The sequence below is a fragment of the Styela clava genome, chromosome 3, assembly GCF_964204865.1.
Source record: "Styela clava chromosome 3, kaStyClav1.hap1.2, whole genome shotgun sequence".
Lineage (NCBI taxonomy): Eukaryota > Metazoa > Chordata > Ascidiacea > Stolidobranchia > Styelidae > Styela > Styela clava.
In genome coordinates, this window is record NC_135252.1 from 11,510,104 (window position 1) to 11,529,918 (window position 19,815).

The following is a 19,815-nucleotide window of genomic DNA, read 5'->3' on the forward strand; positions in this document are numbered from 1 at the left end:
AGAATTTTGGTTTTGCTATGCTCATATATAAAAATACAAAAAAATGACTAACATCTTGCTGTGGTAGCAGAGTCCAATATTGGAACGTATCAATAATAACATCGGTACGGGAGCCAAATCGACGTTATGATCGCATGATTTTTGTAAATTACTGATTATTTTTTTTGACGTAAAGTAATTTTGATTTTCAAATCAATTTGTCTAATTAGCAAACAATAAATTGAAACGTCGGTATAGTGCACAAGTTCAATGCGCATTGAATTAGATTTTTCAATTAGCATTCATTAGAGGCAGAGGTAATACAATTAACGTCGATTTACGTAATTAGTGTTAATAGTCACAATAACACATTCATACATGTTTTGAAACAATTAGTATTCACAATCTAACACACATTGCCGATATAGAAACCTATATTCCCATTCGAGCCAATACGTTAACCATATTAATTATTATATTAGCTCTGTTCCTTAATTCTTCTCCTTATACATATAGGTGGAAATTTAAACGCAGTTGAGACGTTGATGCCACACCACAAAAAGTGCTAATGATTGTAGGCTACTATAATAATTTCAGTATATCATCTATACTAAATTGTTCATAGTCATTTTATTTGAGTCTTGTCAGAAATGAATTGAAAATGCAAACGCACACAATGTTAATGAGTGTGGTGCTAATAGATTTCTGTATAATAACATGAGAAATTCTCAAATATATAGAGACAAGGATCTCGATTCGGTACAAGTACGGAATAAAAATATTCCCATTCAATCAGCAAAATTTCTGGTGAAATATCGTCTCCTATATCAAATTTTAAAAAGGCACTAAAAGCTCCCATCTTTTTACCCACAAAGCATGGGTTGGACATATTTCTGCGATTTTTGTACATTATCGTAGGATGTGATTCAAAAAATGGGGCGAGATAACGCAAGCGGATAGAAATAATTATTTCAGAATGTTGTATTTCTTAGTCTCACGAGTTTTTCTTTCTACACAAAGTCACCGCTGCTGATTTAACCCGGCTGGAAATGAATGTCCCCAAAAATGAACAGACAACAATGAGGAACCAACATGCTATCGCAATTTAGAAAAAAAATGCCAAACTAAATATAAACTTACATTACGATACATAAGTCACACCTTTACAAGAATATATCTTTATTTATAAAAATAGAATCGATATTTGAATAATTTCTACCATCGTATATTACATGATATTGCAATGTACTTGTTTCAAGTATAAACCGTTCTAATGTTAAAACGAGTACAAGTCTACAAAAGTTGAATGTATTGCAGATCACCCTACTTGAATGTATATTAAAACTTGAGAGTAACCTCCTGGATGGACACAAGGCGTAATAAAAAGAATGAGGTTATGCTTGAAATAAACAGGCAACCGTTATGAATTTTGGTTTCATTATTTGAAGCCATATTATAGATATAATACCATAACAGTTATTTTTTATCTAATTCAGGAAAGAGGGAATTTTAAGAAGGAAAAAATCTCATTTACCCAAAACAATGGGATTTCAAAAGAAAAGTAGTCCAAATTATTGTTAAAATCAACACTACTATTTAAATATGACAAATTTAACACTGGTATTCAGCAGGAGTAGCATTACCTATTACATTCATAATAATAGAGAGGGTGTTTGAATGTCAATAACATTTACAACTGTTAATCAAATTAACTTATAGCAATAAACATTCAGTTGGTCCATCAAACATCCCAGATCAAGCCAATCTAGAGTACTCAATCCTTATACAGTGTAGAGCAGGGGTTCTCAACCTGGGGTTCGCGAAGTTTTTGTATGTTGCTGTTTTTTAATATCCTTAATTACTACCATGGGAAAATGCGTGCCCATTGAAACTAGACGCCAATTGAAACATAGATTTTCCCTGATCTTGCATTGTTGTGATTATGACGCATTAATGTGAAATTCAAGGCTTTGTGTACAAATTGTGAAATCTCTAAAGACAGCGAACTGCGAGCATTGGACGGGTGATTATGCTTATTGTAACTTGGGAGAGATTTTAAGAATTCATTAGTTATGCAGACGACAAGGGCAATAATATCAACAAGAGGATTCAATTTAGTTACATATGGTCAATAAATTGGTATTGCAACAAATAGTTAATATATCAGTATATCACAACTTTGTTCGGTGTCTGATTACCGGGGGTTCGCGTTGATTGTATCGTGACTCGGGGGGTACTTGACAGAAAAAAGGTTGAGAACCCCTGGGTAGAGCTTTGAACCTTAGGTGCAACGGAGACAGGTATGCTCCATCATCTATCTGTACTTGACATAGACTTTCAAATCAGCTTGGCATTTATGATGCAATATATATGAACATTGAGAAATCAAGGTTTATGCAATGTTGATTCAGAAGTTAATAGAGATGATGAGTTGTCTGACATGAGTAGAGAAGATTCATTGGATTGCGAAGCATTGGCAAATTCTCTCTGAAACATATCATTTGCATATACTTCACACATTCCATTTACCTCATGCGTGACAGAGGTTATCACCTCGTCCAAAACTTTGTCAGATAACCTGTATAAAGCAAATTTAGGAAACGTCATCAGTAAAAGTAAAAGCTTCCTTCTGGATTTTCTTTCCAAAAATATAGATGAATCAAAATTTGAAAAAAAAACAAATTTGCTCAGACTTATCCCGAGTTCTCTAAGACCTGCATGATATTCAGGCAATTTTTTGTAGATACAATCTTCAATTAGTGACATAGAAATAATTTTATAAAAATACATTAGAAAGCATTAAAATAATATAGGTTTCAAGACACCATAGTCAATACATTATTTTAAAATTTTTTTTTAGATACAAATTTTTTCAATATCTATGATCATGGGTGGCTTACCACTTTTAAATTAATTAATAATGTAAACATACTCTTCTACAAGTTTCCATGGATCAAAATTTCCTCTGGGTTCGTGAAATGTGAATTTCAAATGTCGTTCATACTGTTGTTTGCATCTGTTCACAGCATTTATGGTCGAATCCGGAAGGATCAAGGTTCTGCCAGTGAATGGACGACTTTTATTTGTCGCCTGTTGAAAAAAATAAAAAATTATACTATAATTTTAATATATATTGAAAGTTGAACAATTTCTTTTAGGGGTCGAAGTGATATTTTAAACATACCAGTTCACGCTGAAGATGCCTTACTGTTGGTTCATGTCGAATTTCAGCAGAGTCTTCTTGAGGTAGAAAATTGACAATTCTGAAAGCAAGAGCATATTTTTCATTGTTTGAAGAGGAAAATAAATTTCTAATAAGAACAGTTCGATTGTATTGGATTAATAAATATTCTTGTGCATCATAATTTTCATCATTTAATTTTTATATGGTCTTCTCTCAAACTCATGCTTGAGCAGATCTAGAAATATGTGATGACACTCCAGTTAGTCATTGTAATTATTCGACCCTAACCTTTTGTTGACTGATATGTCTGGCATAAGCTTGAAAAAAATCTTTGTAAGAATTAGACTAAACTGTTAATATAGCAAACACCTTAATATATTATGATTGAAGCATTCGATTGTTTCAGCAAATATCTGCACCACTGCAATATATATAGGGATACAATTGAGAGGGCATGTTCATTAGAAAACCAAACAGCAATAAGAAAAGTTTTTAGAAAAACAAATAACAATAGAACTGTGACTATGTAAATATATAATTGTGAAAATATGACTTCCAGGGTGAATTCAATATATATTGGCAAGTATATTTTTATGCATTTACACTCTTGAATGTTGAATCCTACAACAAAGTTGCCAACTATACTTCTAATATATCTTAGACAATTCCCCCAAAAAATTTCTACACACCTCTTTGGGGGATCACTAGCAGTTGAAGTTAATGTTTTTGTGAAGTTGATTGGCTGTGGGCTGGTAGGTGCTGAATCCTTAACATATGTTGATGGTGTGTGATCTTCTGGTTTCATATCAAGGTAGTTGATCTAAAAATGCAATAAATTGCTGAGAAGCATTCACTAATGATTAAATATTCCAAAACATTCAAGAGAAAATGAGCCAAGAATTAATACCAACTAAATCAGTAAAATTTTGTCTATCGATCGCATATCAAGGCATAGATGAGTTCTCTTGATATCAGTAACTAACTAAAATTAAATGCTGAAGTAAGAAATAAACCAAATAAAACATACTTCCTGCCATCTTCTTCTGATTGCCTCCTCCTCTTTCCCTATCGCGTCAAGTCTCATCAACAATGATTCAATGGAAGGACCCTGATATAAATCAACTGCTTCCTTCTCTACCTCTTGTTGTCGATAAAAACTACAGAGTCAAAAGATTTCAAAATATTAACAAATAATTTTAAATTAAACGCTGAATGAAGCAGTTTACTAAAATTAAGAATACTGAAAATAAAAAATAAATAAGAATAAATTAGCATGGAAACAATGGGGTCAGTATAATTTACAATTGTCAATTCAAAAGCTACGAAACCTTAAAAACTAATTTTCAACAATGCAAAATTACTTTTTCATTTCCTTTCGTGTTTCATCAATAATATCACGAACTTGACTTTCTAAATTGTCTTCTTCTGCAGTTTTACATTGTACTTTGGATGTATCTTTATTTGCTGATTTTGCCAATTTTTCGACCTAGAATTTAACACAAGCTTTGAAAAAGAGTCAAAATTTTACCCATGAAATCACTACAATACAATGTCTAAAACACTTTTGCAGAATCTAGTTCATGCTACATCCTACATCTCAATCCTCAGTGAGATAGTGAAACGCATATTTTCAAATAAGTGAGGATGAAATAAGTTACTAGTGTCAACCTCAAACTAATTAACATTGGTTTCATGGGTAAAATGTCTGATAAGTATTCAGCTTTTATATCGAGCATGGACACTATATAGATCAGGGGTTCCCAAACAGTGGGGCACGCCCAACAAGGGGGGCGTAAACAATTTTTTGAGGGAGCGTGAAGCAAATTAAAAATAAAAATATTTATTAAATTTCATCTTGCCCGCCTTATTTTGGATATCAACATTTACATTTATTTCATTGTTTAAGTTCCATCCACTTATTTTTAACGTATTTTTTGAATAAAATTTACTTTTGCTTTTCTATCTGTTGATCATAGCTAAATGTTAGCTAGTTATTTTTGAGGTGTGGCACGAGACTTGAAAAATTCTAAAAAGGGGGTGCGGCTTAAAAAGTTTAAGAACCACTGGTATAGATCAGGGGTGTGCAATCTTTTTTATTGGCGGGCCAAATACAAGTAACTGGGTGCGGGCCGCACCTTTATTTAATTTAGGCTTTCTGGTAGTTGCAAGCACAAAAATTGCCTATATTTGCTCTTGATCTTACGGCATTATTAGGGGGTTCTTGCAGGAATAGTAGATTTAAAACGCATAAACTTCTGAAGAAACTGCTATTTAAATTTTTTGTCACACCGACTTCAAACGAATGCAGTGAGAAACACGTTTTTGTAATATAAATCGTGTATTTTGCAACAGAATTTTGCTAGCTTGTTTTGCTAATATGACTGGTATGGGCTTTGCGACGAGAAAGAATAAATACTCGTTTTGCGGGTACACCATTCGAAATTGTTATTTCTCCGCGGGCCGCACAGCTTCTTCTTGCGGGCCGCATTTGGCCCGCGGGCCGCAGTTTGCACACCCCTGGTATAGATCATAGGCTCCATGCATATTTCACCAAATTGTCATATCAGATAGAGATAAAGACACAAGAAGTAATGTAGAAGAAAGTGTAGGAAGCTTACTATGACCGATACCTTTTGTAGCAATGGGTTAATTCTGTTTCTCAATTCCATCTCCAATTCAGAAGCGAGTTTATTTTTCAATGTTCTCAAATCTCTAGGTGATTCTACTGAGTGTGTATCTGCCAAAAAATTATTGGTCAAAATTGTGAAAAAATAGTAATAGTTAGATGAAGTTATCATCACTGAAACAATGTCACACACTGTTTTAATTGTAATGTAGTCTCAATTAGTAAAACTAGATGATTATATTGCGAATAATGTATTTTTCATTTTTCAAAGCACATTACTTCAATCAACACAATAGAATTCCCAGGCATTTCCATTGAGCAAAGAAATATAAATTTATAACTGAATATCCATAGTACAAGGTGCCTGAATTATATTTTCAGAACATGTTTGGAATAAATTTATGAAATCACTAAAATTTGGTGAAAGATATATAAAAATGCAGATAAAAATTATATACCAATGTCATGTTCGATGGATGACCCTCGAGGTGTACTGTGGAATTTGACTTGTTTTATTGGATGTGACCTGAATCCTTTTGAGGGAGCAGGACTTTCAAGTAGGGGTGTCAAAGGAGGAGGACCCACTTCTTTATAGGGAGAATTTGGAGGAGGAATCCATTCAGGACGATCAAATATGTCAGTCATTTGTGGACGAGTAGAATCCATAGCTGAAATAAGTGTTGTGTATTTACCGTTTTATATAGTTACTCATGTATGTAGAGTATATGGAATCCAGGAGAGTTTGGGAGAGTCAAGTGTTGTTTATTAAAATTACGAAATAAAAGCAGAGAATGCCAGTGATATAAAATATATCAGTTCATGATCAATGTCAGAGCTGCGAGGTCTGAGTTTGAATTAGCATTTTTCGAATTCCCCGAGTCAGGGAGTCAAAATCAAAATTTTGAATTGTCCATGAAGAAGTCTGAAAATTAGACAGAAACACAAAAAGCATGAAGTAAACTAAGAATGCTTAAAAGACAATTAATAAAAGCTTGCATTCGTTGGAAGTTCTTGTTATCAAAATTTGATTATCAGGAGTTTAGAGCTGAAGTCAAAAAGTTTCTTGAAATAGAGTCAGGGAGTTTGTTGTAAATTTTGCCCGAATTCACAGCTCATTTATTGTATCTTTTTTCTATACAATTTAAACTAGTAATTAAAATAAATTAGCTATTTGAATTTGGATATCTTTCCTTTCCTTAATTGATATATCCCACTCAAGAGAGACAACAGATTTAGGTTCATCACTGTATTAAACTGGATACATCTCATTAATTTCTAATTCACTGCACAATTTAACTATTTGAAACATACAGAAACTTAATTTTTGTAAAGCATGATATTATTCAAATATGTATGACACTTTGTTCAGGAGCAGAATCAATTTGCATCATTGTTATAACCTACCTCTGTTAGGCTGTTGAATGACTTTGGAAGGAGTTCTTTGTTTATGTGGACTCCGCATGTGTGTGTTTCGTGACTGTTTAGGCTGGACATAACTTTTCTTCACCATTATAACTTCTTTTGATTTAAATGATCTTTGAGGTGTTTTGGTTTGTTTGGCAGATGATTTCAAACGATGATCTGTAGGTACGGTAGGTCTTAGATAATTGTTTGAATTCAGAAAAATATAAACTTAGTCACCGTTATCGATAGAATAGTATTGTAATAAGACCATATAGTACGTTAATTAACCCACTGTTTAATGGCTGGATTGTATAGAAATAATATTGAATTGAAACATGAACATTAAAATAATTTCACACTATACTATGTACACGAATTTAATAAAACCTTGATATTTTGTAACACATATTTGGCTCTGAATAAGACACCAGTGCAATATAACAGACCGTCTGTGCCAATGTTTTGATATTAATTGAAAGTGACAAACAAATAAACATACCGTACCTACTTAAAAGTGACAAACAAATAAACATAGGCCTACCTAGTTTAGGGCTAGCTGGTTTGGGAATATATTTTGGTTCCATATCCTTGAGCAAATCTGAAATTTTTTCAACTTCTTCAATGTTTGCTAGATCAAGTTGCAAAGAACACAACGACAATTCTCTAAAAATCAAACATGAAACTGAGAGAATACAATTTCACTAATTATTAGCACTTTATATAAAATATTGATTCCAGTATCTCAAAAGCTTTGGATAATAAATGTCCTTTAGAACAGAATTGATATAAGCTTATTAAGGTTTGTTGAGCAGTGCATACTAAATCATTTTTGTGATTCATTGCTGGATCAAGAGACATATTCAATAACATATGCTAATCTAAATCAAAATACTTAGAATAGAATATAGAATAGAATATTATTGATTGACTGTATTGTGATTTTAAAAGCAAGTGCTTTCTATAGGTATCATATCATTCTAAGCTGTCTTATTTCCATTTAAGAAACATGAGTTAACTTAACAGCCTAGCCTAACATAATTCTTACTTGATGAGTCTCGACACTTCTTGATACAAAGCATTGATAGCTACAAAATTATCATCAAACATTAAATGTTCAGGAATTTGTGTGCAGTAAACTTGCATCAATCTAACTGTGCCTCTGTGAACAGCAGCAAGTCGGCTATATATTCTTTCCTGATAAAAAATTATCAAAACATGTCAGCATTCTAATTTCAGGAGCAGAAAACCTCCATATTTTTGACAGGATGATTTGACGAAAATAGTTTCATAAGCATGAAATCATATCAGACACTCAGTATTGAATTAAATACCTGTACAGTACACATGTTCTTTAATTTTATATATTCTGACTTAATTGGAGTGTGTCTTATCACACTTTATTTATGTTATGTTTTGATGCACATAGGGAGAGATTTCAAAAAAATGACACATCACAGATGATAATGTTTTTTGAATGCATTGAATTGGTTTCAATGGTGTAGTTTGTTTTCATTTAGAGATATTTAGTCAAGATCAGGAACAATTTATGATACATACCTTTTTTACATTAGGTGTTCTATCTGCTTTATTGCTTCGGCTAAGATCTCCCTTGACAATCTGAACTTGTTGCTGAAGTGCATAAACTGTTCTTGAAGATTTTCTCATCTTCGGGAATTGAATAAAAATAAATGTCAATTTGATCAGAAAAATATCACTTTTCTTTGTTTATTCAGCATTGGTTGCAAATGTATCACAAACTGTAGGGGCAGCAACCATGGTTGAAAATTACCTCTGACTAGGCAAAAAAATTTCAATGCTTCTTTAGAAAGAATGTTAGGTATTTATAATTTTAATCTTTTAGTTAACTATGTCGAAATTTGGTTTACATTAATTAATTCTAATTACATTACCGTACATGAATTCTACAAACTGGGTTCTTTTGAATTAACAATCCAAAATTCATCTTAACTGTATTGTTAAAAATCAGAAGTTTCTATCTAGTACAAATTATGACATTTGTGACATATACATTGTCATGATCCATGAACATCGGCCATTAGTATATGTTTTTTAATTTGTAACCTGTTCAAGATGGCGAACTATCAATCTCTGTTCTTCTTCTTGATCCAAAGAAAGAAGTTTTTGTTGAAACAAAACATCACGATCTGCAAAATATTTGTTTTCATTTTTCAGAACTGTCAACATCATATCTCTCATAAAACTTTGTATAGGCTATTAATATTTAGCTTTAACATATATCTGAAACCATATAACTACCGTAGTTATTACTGTCAATAGCCTATTTTTCATTTTCTGATCTTTGAAGTCTTATTGAAATTTGTGTGGCTTGATAATAAGTTGATATACCAGCAATAAGAACCATTTATTTGAAAATCTCGGAATAAGATAATTTGACATAGTTTCTTTTGATATCTCCATCAAATGCACACAAATAGAAAAAAGTTATTGGAGTATTTGGTTGCATTAAGTATTAGGTTGTATTAAGTAAGGCCGCAAAATTAAATTACTAGAATAATATGGGATTGCTGGAATAAATCATGAAACTCAAAAGCAACCGGATTCAGGTCCATGCTTCCGAAAACAAATCACTGGGTAATTCCATCTAACTAACCGAATGAGAGGCCGTGGTTCGCCATATGATTAGACCATATTATAGCCTTTTCTCTCCCCTGGGATAAATTTGTAAATCCTATCCTAATACCGTAAAACCCAAAATCGAAAAAAAACAATAATGAGGTTGAAAACACAGAAACATAGTACGGTACCAAGTGTACCAAATGCTCACAAATTAGGGAAATCAAATAAATGAATGACAAAATGATATTACATCACATAACCTTGCATATTTTTGTCCATTGAAAAAATATGTTGCCTCAGATCTAGTCGCAATCTCTTAATATCAAGCATTTCTTGTTCATATTTGGAAGGTTTTGATACTGAAATTCCATTCAACTGACGATTTGGTGACTGTTTTCTTCCTTTTGGAACAGTCTTCTTTTTGTGTGTTTGAGTGTGATTGGACGATAACGGTAAATTGACTCCTTTTTTTGGTTTTGAATTAACGTTAGCATCTTTCTCAGAGTCTGTTGATATATACAGTTCATTTTCTTTAGCAAAAGCTTGAACAGCTTTTCTTCGCCTGGCAGATTTTAAGTCTTGTTTGGCAAGTTGAAGTGCTTTTGAAAGTCTATCATTGGACAGAACTGAAAGTCTTATTGGACTACCAGATCTTTTTTGATGGACTCTTTTGGATGGCCTGTGTCCCGCAGGAAGGATTCTTTCAAAAATGATTGCGCTTGGGCTAGCAAAATCAGTCTGCAGATTTTCTGGATCCACGGGCACGTCTAAATTAAACTGTAGTTGATTCGCATGCAACATTGTGAACTTATCCAAAAATAAACAGTGAAATGCTTGTAAAGAAACCTTCTACACAAATTCAACAGAAAAGATAATTTATCGGCACAAATTTTATTTCAAGCGTTTGTATTGACTGCTTTGTTCCGGGTCATCGAATGTTGCTGTAGTGATTTCGCCCTGAGGTATTTTAAACCTTTGACATCTATATTAAATCTGTTGTCATCAGCCATTTATTGGGTAAATGTACTTTATTAGCTGAAAGAGGCTAGATAAGTAGTTCTGAACTGAAATTTATTTAAATTTTTATCATAACGATATAACAACCGCCTTATAAGCTTTGCCCTTACATTAAATAGGTATGATATTTACATGGTCGTATCGCTTCTCCGGGCTCATACCAAAAACTATATTTATTATTATTGTATTGTGTATTGTAATACGGATATTTGTTTCAGAAAGTTCATTCTGTATTATGAGAGTTATAAGCTGGAAATTGGTATAGCTTAAAACGACCGTCTGCATTTCAGAAAAACGAGCGTTCAAAGTACCAGTACGTAAATGCAGTAATACTCCTAGGCAACTTTCCATCGATGTTTTAAAATTTAAGTACTATAGATTTATATCTGATAAGATCATAGAATCTCACGGAACTAATAGTTAAATGTATTGAATTATATGATACATTTGAAACTCATAAATATTCACTTTAGAAGCAGCCGACATTTTGAACAAAATTGCTCATAACTCAATGTCGGAAAGCATGTATAATGAATGAGTTCAATATATTCAAAGTCACAGATATATATGTATGAGATTTATTTCTCAATAAAACCTAAGATTGAAATTAATATTTTAATTGGTTAAAACATAGACAAAACAGCACTAAGGGGTGTAGGCACATGTAGCCTAATTATTGTCATCTGTTACATAAGTACATCTCTTACTACTTTTTGTTTATTATTCAGGGTCACAATTTTGAATTGTGAACGTTGTGTATAACTTTTATGATTACGTTTACGTGACTGCAATTGACTTTATTGATTGTTCAATATGTTGGTAAATATATGTATGACTGGACCAAAATATAGGCAGTTTGGGAGACAATTTACCTTTATCCCTACATTAAAAATTAAAAAAAAGTTGCTCACGCTTTTGGTGGAATATATTTTATGTGAATAAATTTATTTCAACTGATAGAAAAACCTTTAAAAAATTTTGTTTATCGTTGTTTCTTACTGGTGAACTGAACGTTACACGTTGCAGGTTTCATGCCCAAACGCAGCAGACCATCTAGCCTATACAGGAGGGGATAATTTTAAGTGAACGTGATTAATCAATTCTTGTTAATTGCTAGTAATTAGTCGGAATGAGTGTAGCTCAAATGCGTTCACAAAATGCCCATTTATCGACTTTAGATCGCAAGGTAGTGATCATAGACGTTGTTTTGCGCAGGCGAATGTATATGCTAAATTTCACTGCGTCGTCATCTAATAAGCATACTGTGGTATATGAAGAATCGACCGAATCTGATGAAGGTTTCATGGTGCCCGCATGGAGCTTGGGAGTGACGTTTGTTTCAACTGTATTATGCTGTCTAATCATTTTAGCCGTTAGTGTTCGGTATCGCAAAAATAGACGCAATCGGAAGTTTTTACATAGATATACACAAAATGGGGGCCGAGTGACGATCGGCAAAAGGCGATTAAATGAAGCAGCTAAGACAGATAAATACCACAATGGGATTGAAATACAAAGAAATATACCGGACATACGAATTGGTGGTTCAACTTGTAGCGCGTCGACGATGCAAAGCTGCCCTGATTATTGCGACAATGCTAAGCTTGGCGTCAAGCTTGATATTCCGCTTTCGAGCAATATATCTATGGCTTCTGGTGTGTATGCTCAAATGAATACGACGCAAGATGCATTGAATGTCGGAGACGGTTCTTTATTTACACCCTCAAACAGCTTGAATCCAAATAATAGCGCTGCAGGATCACATTCCAATTCGAGCATGTTTGGTGAAGGAAGCTATTTCACTCCGGTATTTCGACAACGGCCATATTCAACCGAGCAACGTGAATTTCCTACCCCAGGTATCATCAATTTTTCCAAAAGTGTTAGAAAGCATTTGACTTCGACGATATCAGCTATTGGAGGGGGCAGCGTTGGTACAGATAACGAAACAACAACAGTTGCCTGTTCCGTGTATAAAAACAGATTGGAAATATCAGATAATCAAATTCGACCACATCCATCAGTGACTTCGCTTCACGAAGTAATCGATAACACCGAAGCAACAAACAACAACTGTACCTACCTAACATTTAACGATATATCTGCTCTAAACACTCCACCTGTCAGTTCCATACATCATAACCAACTCCACCGTCTGTCGTCTGAATTCAAACAGCAGACGTCAACTTAAATCTGGTCATAAGGACACTGAATGGCTGCTGATGGATATACTATCAGTTGTTCTTAACTTGGCATTTTGAAACAATATTTCATTACGTTATGTACCATGGTATTAATATATTTTCTTATTCTTTGATTTAACACTGAATGCCCTGGATGAAGAAGTTCGTTAAGTCTTCTGATTAATCTGATATTTATTGATTGAATTAAAATTTCTTTCAAAAACAAATAAATTATAAATTGACCAGATTTATATTATGTATATTTTGTAGAATATCTTCTTCATGTGGTTTTTGTCTGAAAATAAAAATAAAATCATAATATAGCCCATGTGTTTAACTACGACTATTGTAGAACAAAACCTTCATATTGCTGAAATCAAAGTTTGAGTCGAGATGTCTCAACAGGAATGTAATCTTGTATACTTTCGTAATCCTGTTGTTTACAGGTTGGTTCAAATTACAATGACGTCGATATTTGGATACGTTTGAATGTCTCGATTTCAAGCCACCATGCTCTCCTTCACTTGTTCAGAGTTTGAAGAGGTTCATTGATGAATCTCTACACATTTTCTGAACAAGTCTATTAGGAGTAAGTGTGAGTCAGTTAGGCTACTCGAAGTACGTCATAAATTTGGCACATCCACCTCGACGAAAAATTCGAAACGATACAATATGGTTTGCCAAACTAGTGTGCTATAGCTATATTGAAGCGTGGTGAAATATCCGTATCTACATTTCAGAAAAAAAAAATATTAAGAACTTACTCCACATGGAGGCGGTGAATTGAAAGAATAGTCGCATAAACTTGATTCTTCATTGAAAACAGTACCGGGAGGACAGTTGTATATCACTTGATTTGATCCGTCACAAATGTAGAATGACTCGCAAGTATACAAGTACTGTTTCCCAGGTTCTCCTCCCTTTGTAAGCAAAAATATATTTATAATCGATGATCTAGGGCAGGTTACAAAATTCTCCCGAGCTGAAAGTTAGGATTGAATAAACTTGCGCAATTTCAGAAACGATCATGACCCATAGCAAGCAAAGATTGATAAAAATAAATTTAATAAAAGCAATTGGGTATTAATCTATGGCAGTGATTTTCAACCTGAGGCCTGACAAACCTATGTATGACAAATCAGTATGGTCTGTAAGATGTCGCAAGTTCAATAATAGTACCAAACCTAACAGATAATTGATTATATATATTATTTAAATGGATTTGGATGGATACTTGCGGAAACCCCGGACTGTAATGGCGGAAACATATTATAGTGAATCGGAACTCTGAATAAAAAACAGTGGTTCACAGTCTAGAAATAAATGTTATCAAGTTTTGCATCATGGTGTTTAGCGACTTTTTTAAAACTCTATCTTACAGGACAAGCTCCTGATGTAGAACCGTCATCAGTTGCGACTATTGGACTCGCAGTGGTCAGTGCGGCTGTTGTTGTTGTTGTTGTTGTTGTTAGTATTGACTGAGTAGTAGTGCTTGGATTCTTTGTTGTTGTAGTCTTAGCAGTTTGAGTAGAATTCTGCATTCACATTTAGAAAAAAAGTTTGTAAGTGTTTTATTAACTTTTTGGGAAGCGTAACAATCAGATCTTACCAAAATCGCTAAGAATCTATTTTAACGGCGTAAATGACTAGTGTAATGTCCATTTTTCTTATATGATGTGAACCATCTACTTTTTTCACGCATCCTAAACTAATTTTGGTTTTCACAACGTTTCTCAATGTTATTGTATTCTTATATCCACAAAAAGTCAGCAGATGTTTGGATTCTCGACAATCGTGTCTAAATTATTCCAGAAATAAATCCCAATCCTCAAATCGTGGACAAGCCTATAATCTAATCTATTATACCGTGAATCCAGGAGGAGGAAAAGTGGCCCCTGTTCCAATAGCTATGTCAGCACAGCCATAAAATTCTTCTTGTGGTCCACATCCTGAACAACATTCGCCGTCACTATCGCAATTCCAGGTGTTCCCTGTACATTGGAAGAGATATAATGTGTTAATGTTTAAAACGTCAGCGAATGAAAATGTTTACAAGAATGAATTTATATATATATTTTGTAAACATTCTGTCAACTTATTCGACGTATCATATATATATATATATCTTTTTTTCTTCATAAATTTGTTGTAAAAAGTAGTTTTACAATGGTCGTGCTGTGTAGGTGATTATCGCGCTACCGGGTTTCACGACTGGAAAATTTTTTTTTTTATGATTTTGTTATTATGAACCCATCTTTTATAACCCATTCTTGGTGGTAATTTTTAAAAATTATAATTGATTGAAATAACCTGCTTTGTACTTCCACTGTAGAACGCACTGGTCGCATTCGATTTCCTCCGGTAACTTCAGCGTAACATCAAAGTATTGCGAACTGCCACCTGTAGAAGTTGGAACCATCCATTGAGTACTACCTTTATTATTTGCCAAGACATACCTGTTAGAATATTGAAATATCGATTTTTGAATTAGGCAACGGTAATGCTGGTCTACTGAAATCGTTCTCGAGAATATTATGTCAACGCCAGACTTTTCTTTTGCAAACTTTCCGTTGATAATCTGATAAACAAAAATATTTGGCCAATGCTCTAATCCCAATACCACCACAACCAAACAATCTAATTCTAGCAAAATTAATATTTAAATATAGAGCTTTCCCGTTGAGGATTCAAATAATTATGCATATAAACGAATCTTTGTTTCGAATATGGGACTAATACATCAGACAGTTTATAACATTTAAAATTAATATTTAGGCTCGTTTCGTAGGGTTATTGCAGGAAATGATTAGGCGTCTTGTTGGAATACCATGACTAAATGGAAAATGATGTAATGTATTGAATGTCAATATTTTTCAAGATTACTTCGTGCTGCGACCCAGTGTGTACATTGTATAATATCACAATCTATTTATAGGCATCTCCTTACCCATGTTTGGGAACCACACAGATGTAAGGTCTGAGGTTTTGCGTTAGGCGCTAGTTCATCCCAATATAGACCAAAGGTAAAGTGATCTGTTTGCCTTTAGATAAACCTTGCTCTCTAAGAATAAAATTTGTTAAACAGTCATTCCAAAATATTGCAAATTCACTTGAATATAGTCTAAGTTCATATGAATATTTTGATATTGAACTCACTGATCTAAGCATTCATGTGTAATAGGTACAGCTACATTGTTCCATGGACAAAGCCTAAATTCAAAATATCCCTTGTGATGTGCAGTCAGTTCCACGGTCACTGTGAACCAGCTACCTAAAAAGAACACGTTTCTGTTGATTTAAATCTATTATCGTCATTTTCTTTTTTGCGTTCTTTGATGTTTCAGTAATAAGATTGTCAGACGCATCAATTTAGTAATTAATTAACGCGTAATGTTATATGGGTATCAAAGTTTACTGTGCTTTGTTTGCTGTGTTCTTAATAAATATAATTTACAAAGACTGATAGAGGCATTCAATTCCGTCATTATATATGTGTTTGGTGCGCAAGTAATGATGCGAATAACTTTCTCAGTCCAACTGCAGTGAATTATTTAAACATCTATTATGATTTACCCGGAGTGTATTGTTCAACTATTATCCCTTTGGCATATTTTCCCCCGGCTTCATTTTCTTTTACATCAGCATCCCACGGATCTCCACAAACACCACATTTTCCACCTAAGTTTTGTTGGTACTGGAAAGGAACATTACAAGTTGATTTGTTAAAGTTACGCATTTTTTGAAAAGGAGTTTTCAAATATAAAATGATGTTCCGGATTTTCCAGACCCTGGATTCGAAAAAAAATAATCACTTGAATGTGGGTGGCTCATACAATTCCAGAACTTACAAATCAATTCCATATGCGTCATCCCAGTGTAACGCGTATCATGTTGGTTCTAATATTTGTGTAAATAACAGTGATTAACAACGTCCATCTTTTATCTGAGGTATGATAAATTGCATAGGACTTAAAAATCTGAGCAATTCCAGTTTGTTCAATTCACTGTCTTTAAATGTTTAAATAAAACCTCAGATAATAAAAAACAGAAACAAGAGCTTAGAGTAAAATCCCTTCTTACCATGAAGCCGCCACAAAATAGCTCATTATCGTTGAAGTTTTCTTCTACGATGTCCAAGTATGGTTTGATAGCCGGATCGTCAGGATATCTCCACATTGTAGACCTGCTGTGTGGAACTCGAAGTCGACCATGGCCATGTACATGCGCCACCAGTACAAGCATACACCAAGCTATAAAACATTTTTGCGTCCATGGTTAGATTATTAAATTCAGCTAAACTGGGAAGTGTCGAATATGAATTGAAGAAAAAATGAACTTTTTTCTTTGCTTGTTCCATTTGCGAAATAAATGATCATGCTACGTTTAATATGAAGGAACCATCGGTAATGGATTGTGTAACATATTGTTGATTAACCTTCGCACAAACCATCAAAAGTACGTATTTAATCCTGTTGAAAACTCAAAAAAATATCTTGCTCGACATTAACAAATAAGTAATACTTACATGTCAACAAAACGCTTAAACGCCCCATACTTTTGTGAGCTCTGGAAGATGTTCGACGTTGACGTGCTTCCCGAATATATACTGTTGATGTGCGATAACAGTCTTAAATAGTTCCAACGCATTGTTTGTGTTCTATATTAAACTATTTAAACTTATATCTAGGAATGACGCCAAGTTTGATAACTTAATTTCAGTTTAAGATAGTATTTAAAATTTTACATAGTGGATATTTTGAGCTTGGAATATTGTTATGAAGTATGTTCTAATAAAGGCCGCGAGAACTAATTCACAAAAAATATATATTACTCTATTATATATACTGTAATAAATATACAGTTTATAATTATATAGAGGACTTGCACCGGTCACGTGACTTTGTTTACTGGTATGACAAACTACTGTTATTGCCTTGTGTAAGGAATTAATCATCAATTGCCATAAGGTACCGGTATTGTTTCCCTAGTTAGCAGGTAATCTATTAGTAAGTGTGAAAAGTTGAATAGATAACTAAAGTTTAACGCCACTGCTCATGCAAATAATAACCAGAATTCAATTGAATTCGCCATCTAGGAATACGCTCGCCACCGCATCTCTGATCACCCTGGTAGTTTCACAGGTTCCAATCCCATGCGGGGATAGTTATGTGCGAGAGGATTGCAGCTCTCCTCCCACTGAGGGTGGTTCACACGACCGCTGGTCGATTAAAAATTTTAGGTAAAAGACCATTGTAGTTTTGAATGTTATGAACTGCGCGCGATGTATAAAATCCCGTCGTAATCCAAGAAGTGCACTACCTAAGTGCACTTGGATTTTAAATATTCATAATCAGATTTTGCTACACTACTCAGCCACGATTTCAATTTTATTTAAAACTTAAATATTGCCATTAGATTTAAAAGCATCACATAATTTTTTTACATCAATGATAAGTCTAACTGATTCGTATTTTCGAATCTTGCCATTAGACAGAACAATTATATCTGAAAAATGTGAAACCACTGAATGTCATTCTTGAAAAAGAAGGCAGACGACTTTATCTATTATTGAATAATGTCCTTTTTCGTTCATTGTAGCTTATATTTTTTACCAAAAGTCAACAGACTGAAGTTCGGTATTCGTCTGTCTAAAGGCGTCTGGAATTGTCAGTGCTGACTATCTTAGTAGTGATGAAGTAGGGAAGCCACTTAGTTGGGCAATTATTTGAAAGTACCAATTTTTTCTGGTATCGCAGGAATGTCTTTTAGCACGGTCGAGCATCAGGGCCAGATGATAGCCTTTAGAGGTCAAGAGCACTTAAGACTTCAGTACCCCATATATAAAAAAAATATTAATAATAAGAATGTAGCTACGATTCCGTGTTATCTGAAATCGAAGAGGCAGGTTTCAGTATTCCTTACTGATTGAAGGCCGATTTATATTTAATTTACCTTATTTTTTTTCAAATAGTTGTCATAACTACAAACATTTATGAGGTTTAAGTGACACGAGCAAGAAAAACAAGCAAAATTCATTTCAACCGGGCCAATATTGAGGTCTAAATCATCTGACCGATCATTTCATTAAAACACTGGGGTATTATTGAAAACTTGGTCATGAACATTTCTGTGGTGCCCTCCCTTCCTTAGTGCCCTAAGGTCCCTTTATGGTCAATTCAGCTCTGGCTACAACACCTTTGCATTATTATACGCCTACAAATTCGTCAGCCTAATAGTAATAGAGCAAGACTAAATGGAGTTTTAACCCAAACTCATACTTTCAGTAGTAGCGATGAAATGCCATTTAAATGTGTAACGACGGACGCTCTCTAATAGTATTGGGGTCACAGTGAAATTCTATTTAAACGTTCAACGACTGACGCTTTTTAATAGGGTTGAAGTAACGGCGAAATGCTACTTGAAACATTTAACGACTGACGCTTTTTAACAGTATTGAAGTTGCGGTGAAACGCCAAACCATCACGAATTTTTTCATTAAACACTGGATCGCCATTGGAAAATCGACTATGGAAATTTCTGTGGTGTCCCGTTTAAGATAGTATTTAAAATTTTACATAGTGGATATTTTGAGCTTGGAATATTGTTATGAAGTATGTTCTAATAAAGGCCGCGAGAACTAATTCACAAAAAATATATATTACTCTATTATATATACTGTAATAAATATACAGTTTATAATTATATAGAGGACTTGCACCGGTCACGTGACTTTGTTTACTGGTATGACAAACTACTGTTATTGCCTTGTGTAAGGAATTAATCATCAATTGCCATAAGGTACCGGTATTGTTTCCCTAGTTAGC

At 33.7% G+C, this 19,815-nt stretch overlaps 2 protein-coding genes across 3 annotated transcripts; both read right to left on the minus strand.

The window, feature by feature from the left end:
* Positions 1-1,137: 1,137 nt before the first annotated feature.
* LOC120343222 (protein moonraker-like) lies at positions 1,138-10,698 on the minus strand. Of its 2 annotated transcripts, none has more exons than XM_039412356.2 (14): positions 10,052-10,698; positions 9,276-9,358; positions 8,751-8,858; positions 8,239-8,387; positions 7,735-7,856; positions 7,194-7,370; positions 6,248-6,457; positions 5,782-5,900; positions 4,525-4,649; positions 4,191-4,320; positions 3,853-3,983; positions 3,164-3,242; positions 2,912-3,069; positions 1,138-2,557 (listed from the first exon to the last, which is right to left on the minus strand). In XM_039412356.2, the coding sequence occupies exons 1-14, from the start codon at positions 10,590-10,592 to the stop codon at positions 2,365-2,367; spliced, it is 2,325 nt and encodes a 774-aa protein (XP_039268290.2). In that variant the 5' UTR covers positions 10,593-10,698; the 3' UTR covers positions 1,138-2,364. The 2 variants fall into 2 exon arrangements, with proteins under 2 accessions (XP_039268290.2, XP_039268291.2); XM_039412357.2 differs by having other exon boundaries at positions 5,794-5,900; positions 10,052-10,697.
* A 2,573-nt stretch (positions 10,699-13,271) lies between these two features.
* Positions 13,272-17,643, minus strand: LOC120341781 (uncharacterized). The gene is made up of 9 exons (XM_039410342.2): positions 17,517-17,643; positions 17,072-17,241; positions 16,565-16,685; positions 16,148-16,262; positions 15,302-15,447; positions 14,858-14,982; positions 14,371-14,526; positions 13,756-13,911; positions 13,272-13,286 (listed from the first exon to the last, which is right to left on the minus strand). Exons 1-9 carry the CDS (start codon positions 17,542-17,544, stop codon positions 13,272-13,274), a joined length of 1,032 nt encoding a protein of 343 aa, XP_039266276.2. The 5' UTR covers positions 17,545-17,643.
* Positions 17,644-19,815: the final 2,172 nt, after the last annotated feature.

What these genes read in the sequence shown, in the direction of transcription:
- LOC120343222 (XM_039412356.2), bottom strand. Translation starts at nt 10,592, where the DNA reads ATGTTGCATGCGAATCAACTACAGTTTAATTTAGACGTGCCCGTGGAT. An exon ending in TAGTTCGCCATCTTGAACAG is followed by an intron (nt 8,859 to 9,275) that starts GTTACAAATTAA and finishes CAATTCCCGAAG; the next exon opens with ATGAGAAAATCTTCAAGAAC. An exon ending in CCATGGAAACTTGTAGAAGA is followed by an intron (nt 2,558 to 2,911) that starts GTATGTTTACAT and finishes TGCTTTATACAG; the next exon opens with GTTATCTGACAAAGTTTTGG.
- LOC120341781 (XM_039410342.2), bottom strand. Translation starts at nt 17,544, where the DNA reads ATGGGGCGTTTAAGCGTTTTGTTGACAT. An exon ending in TATTTTGTGGCGGCTTCATG is followed by an intron (nt 16,686 to 17,071) that starts GTAAGAAGGGAT and finishes GTTCCTTTCCAG; the next exon opens with TACCAACAAAACTTAGGTGG. An exon ending in CTACATCAGGAGCTTGTCCT is followed by an intron (nt 13,912 to 14,370) that starts GTAAGATAGAGT and finishes TTGCTTACAAAG; the next exon opens with GGAGGAGAACCTGGGAAACA.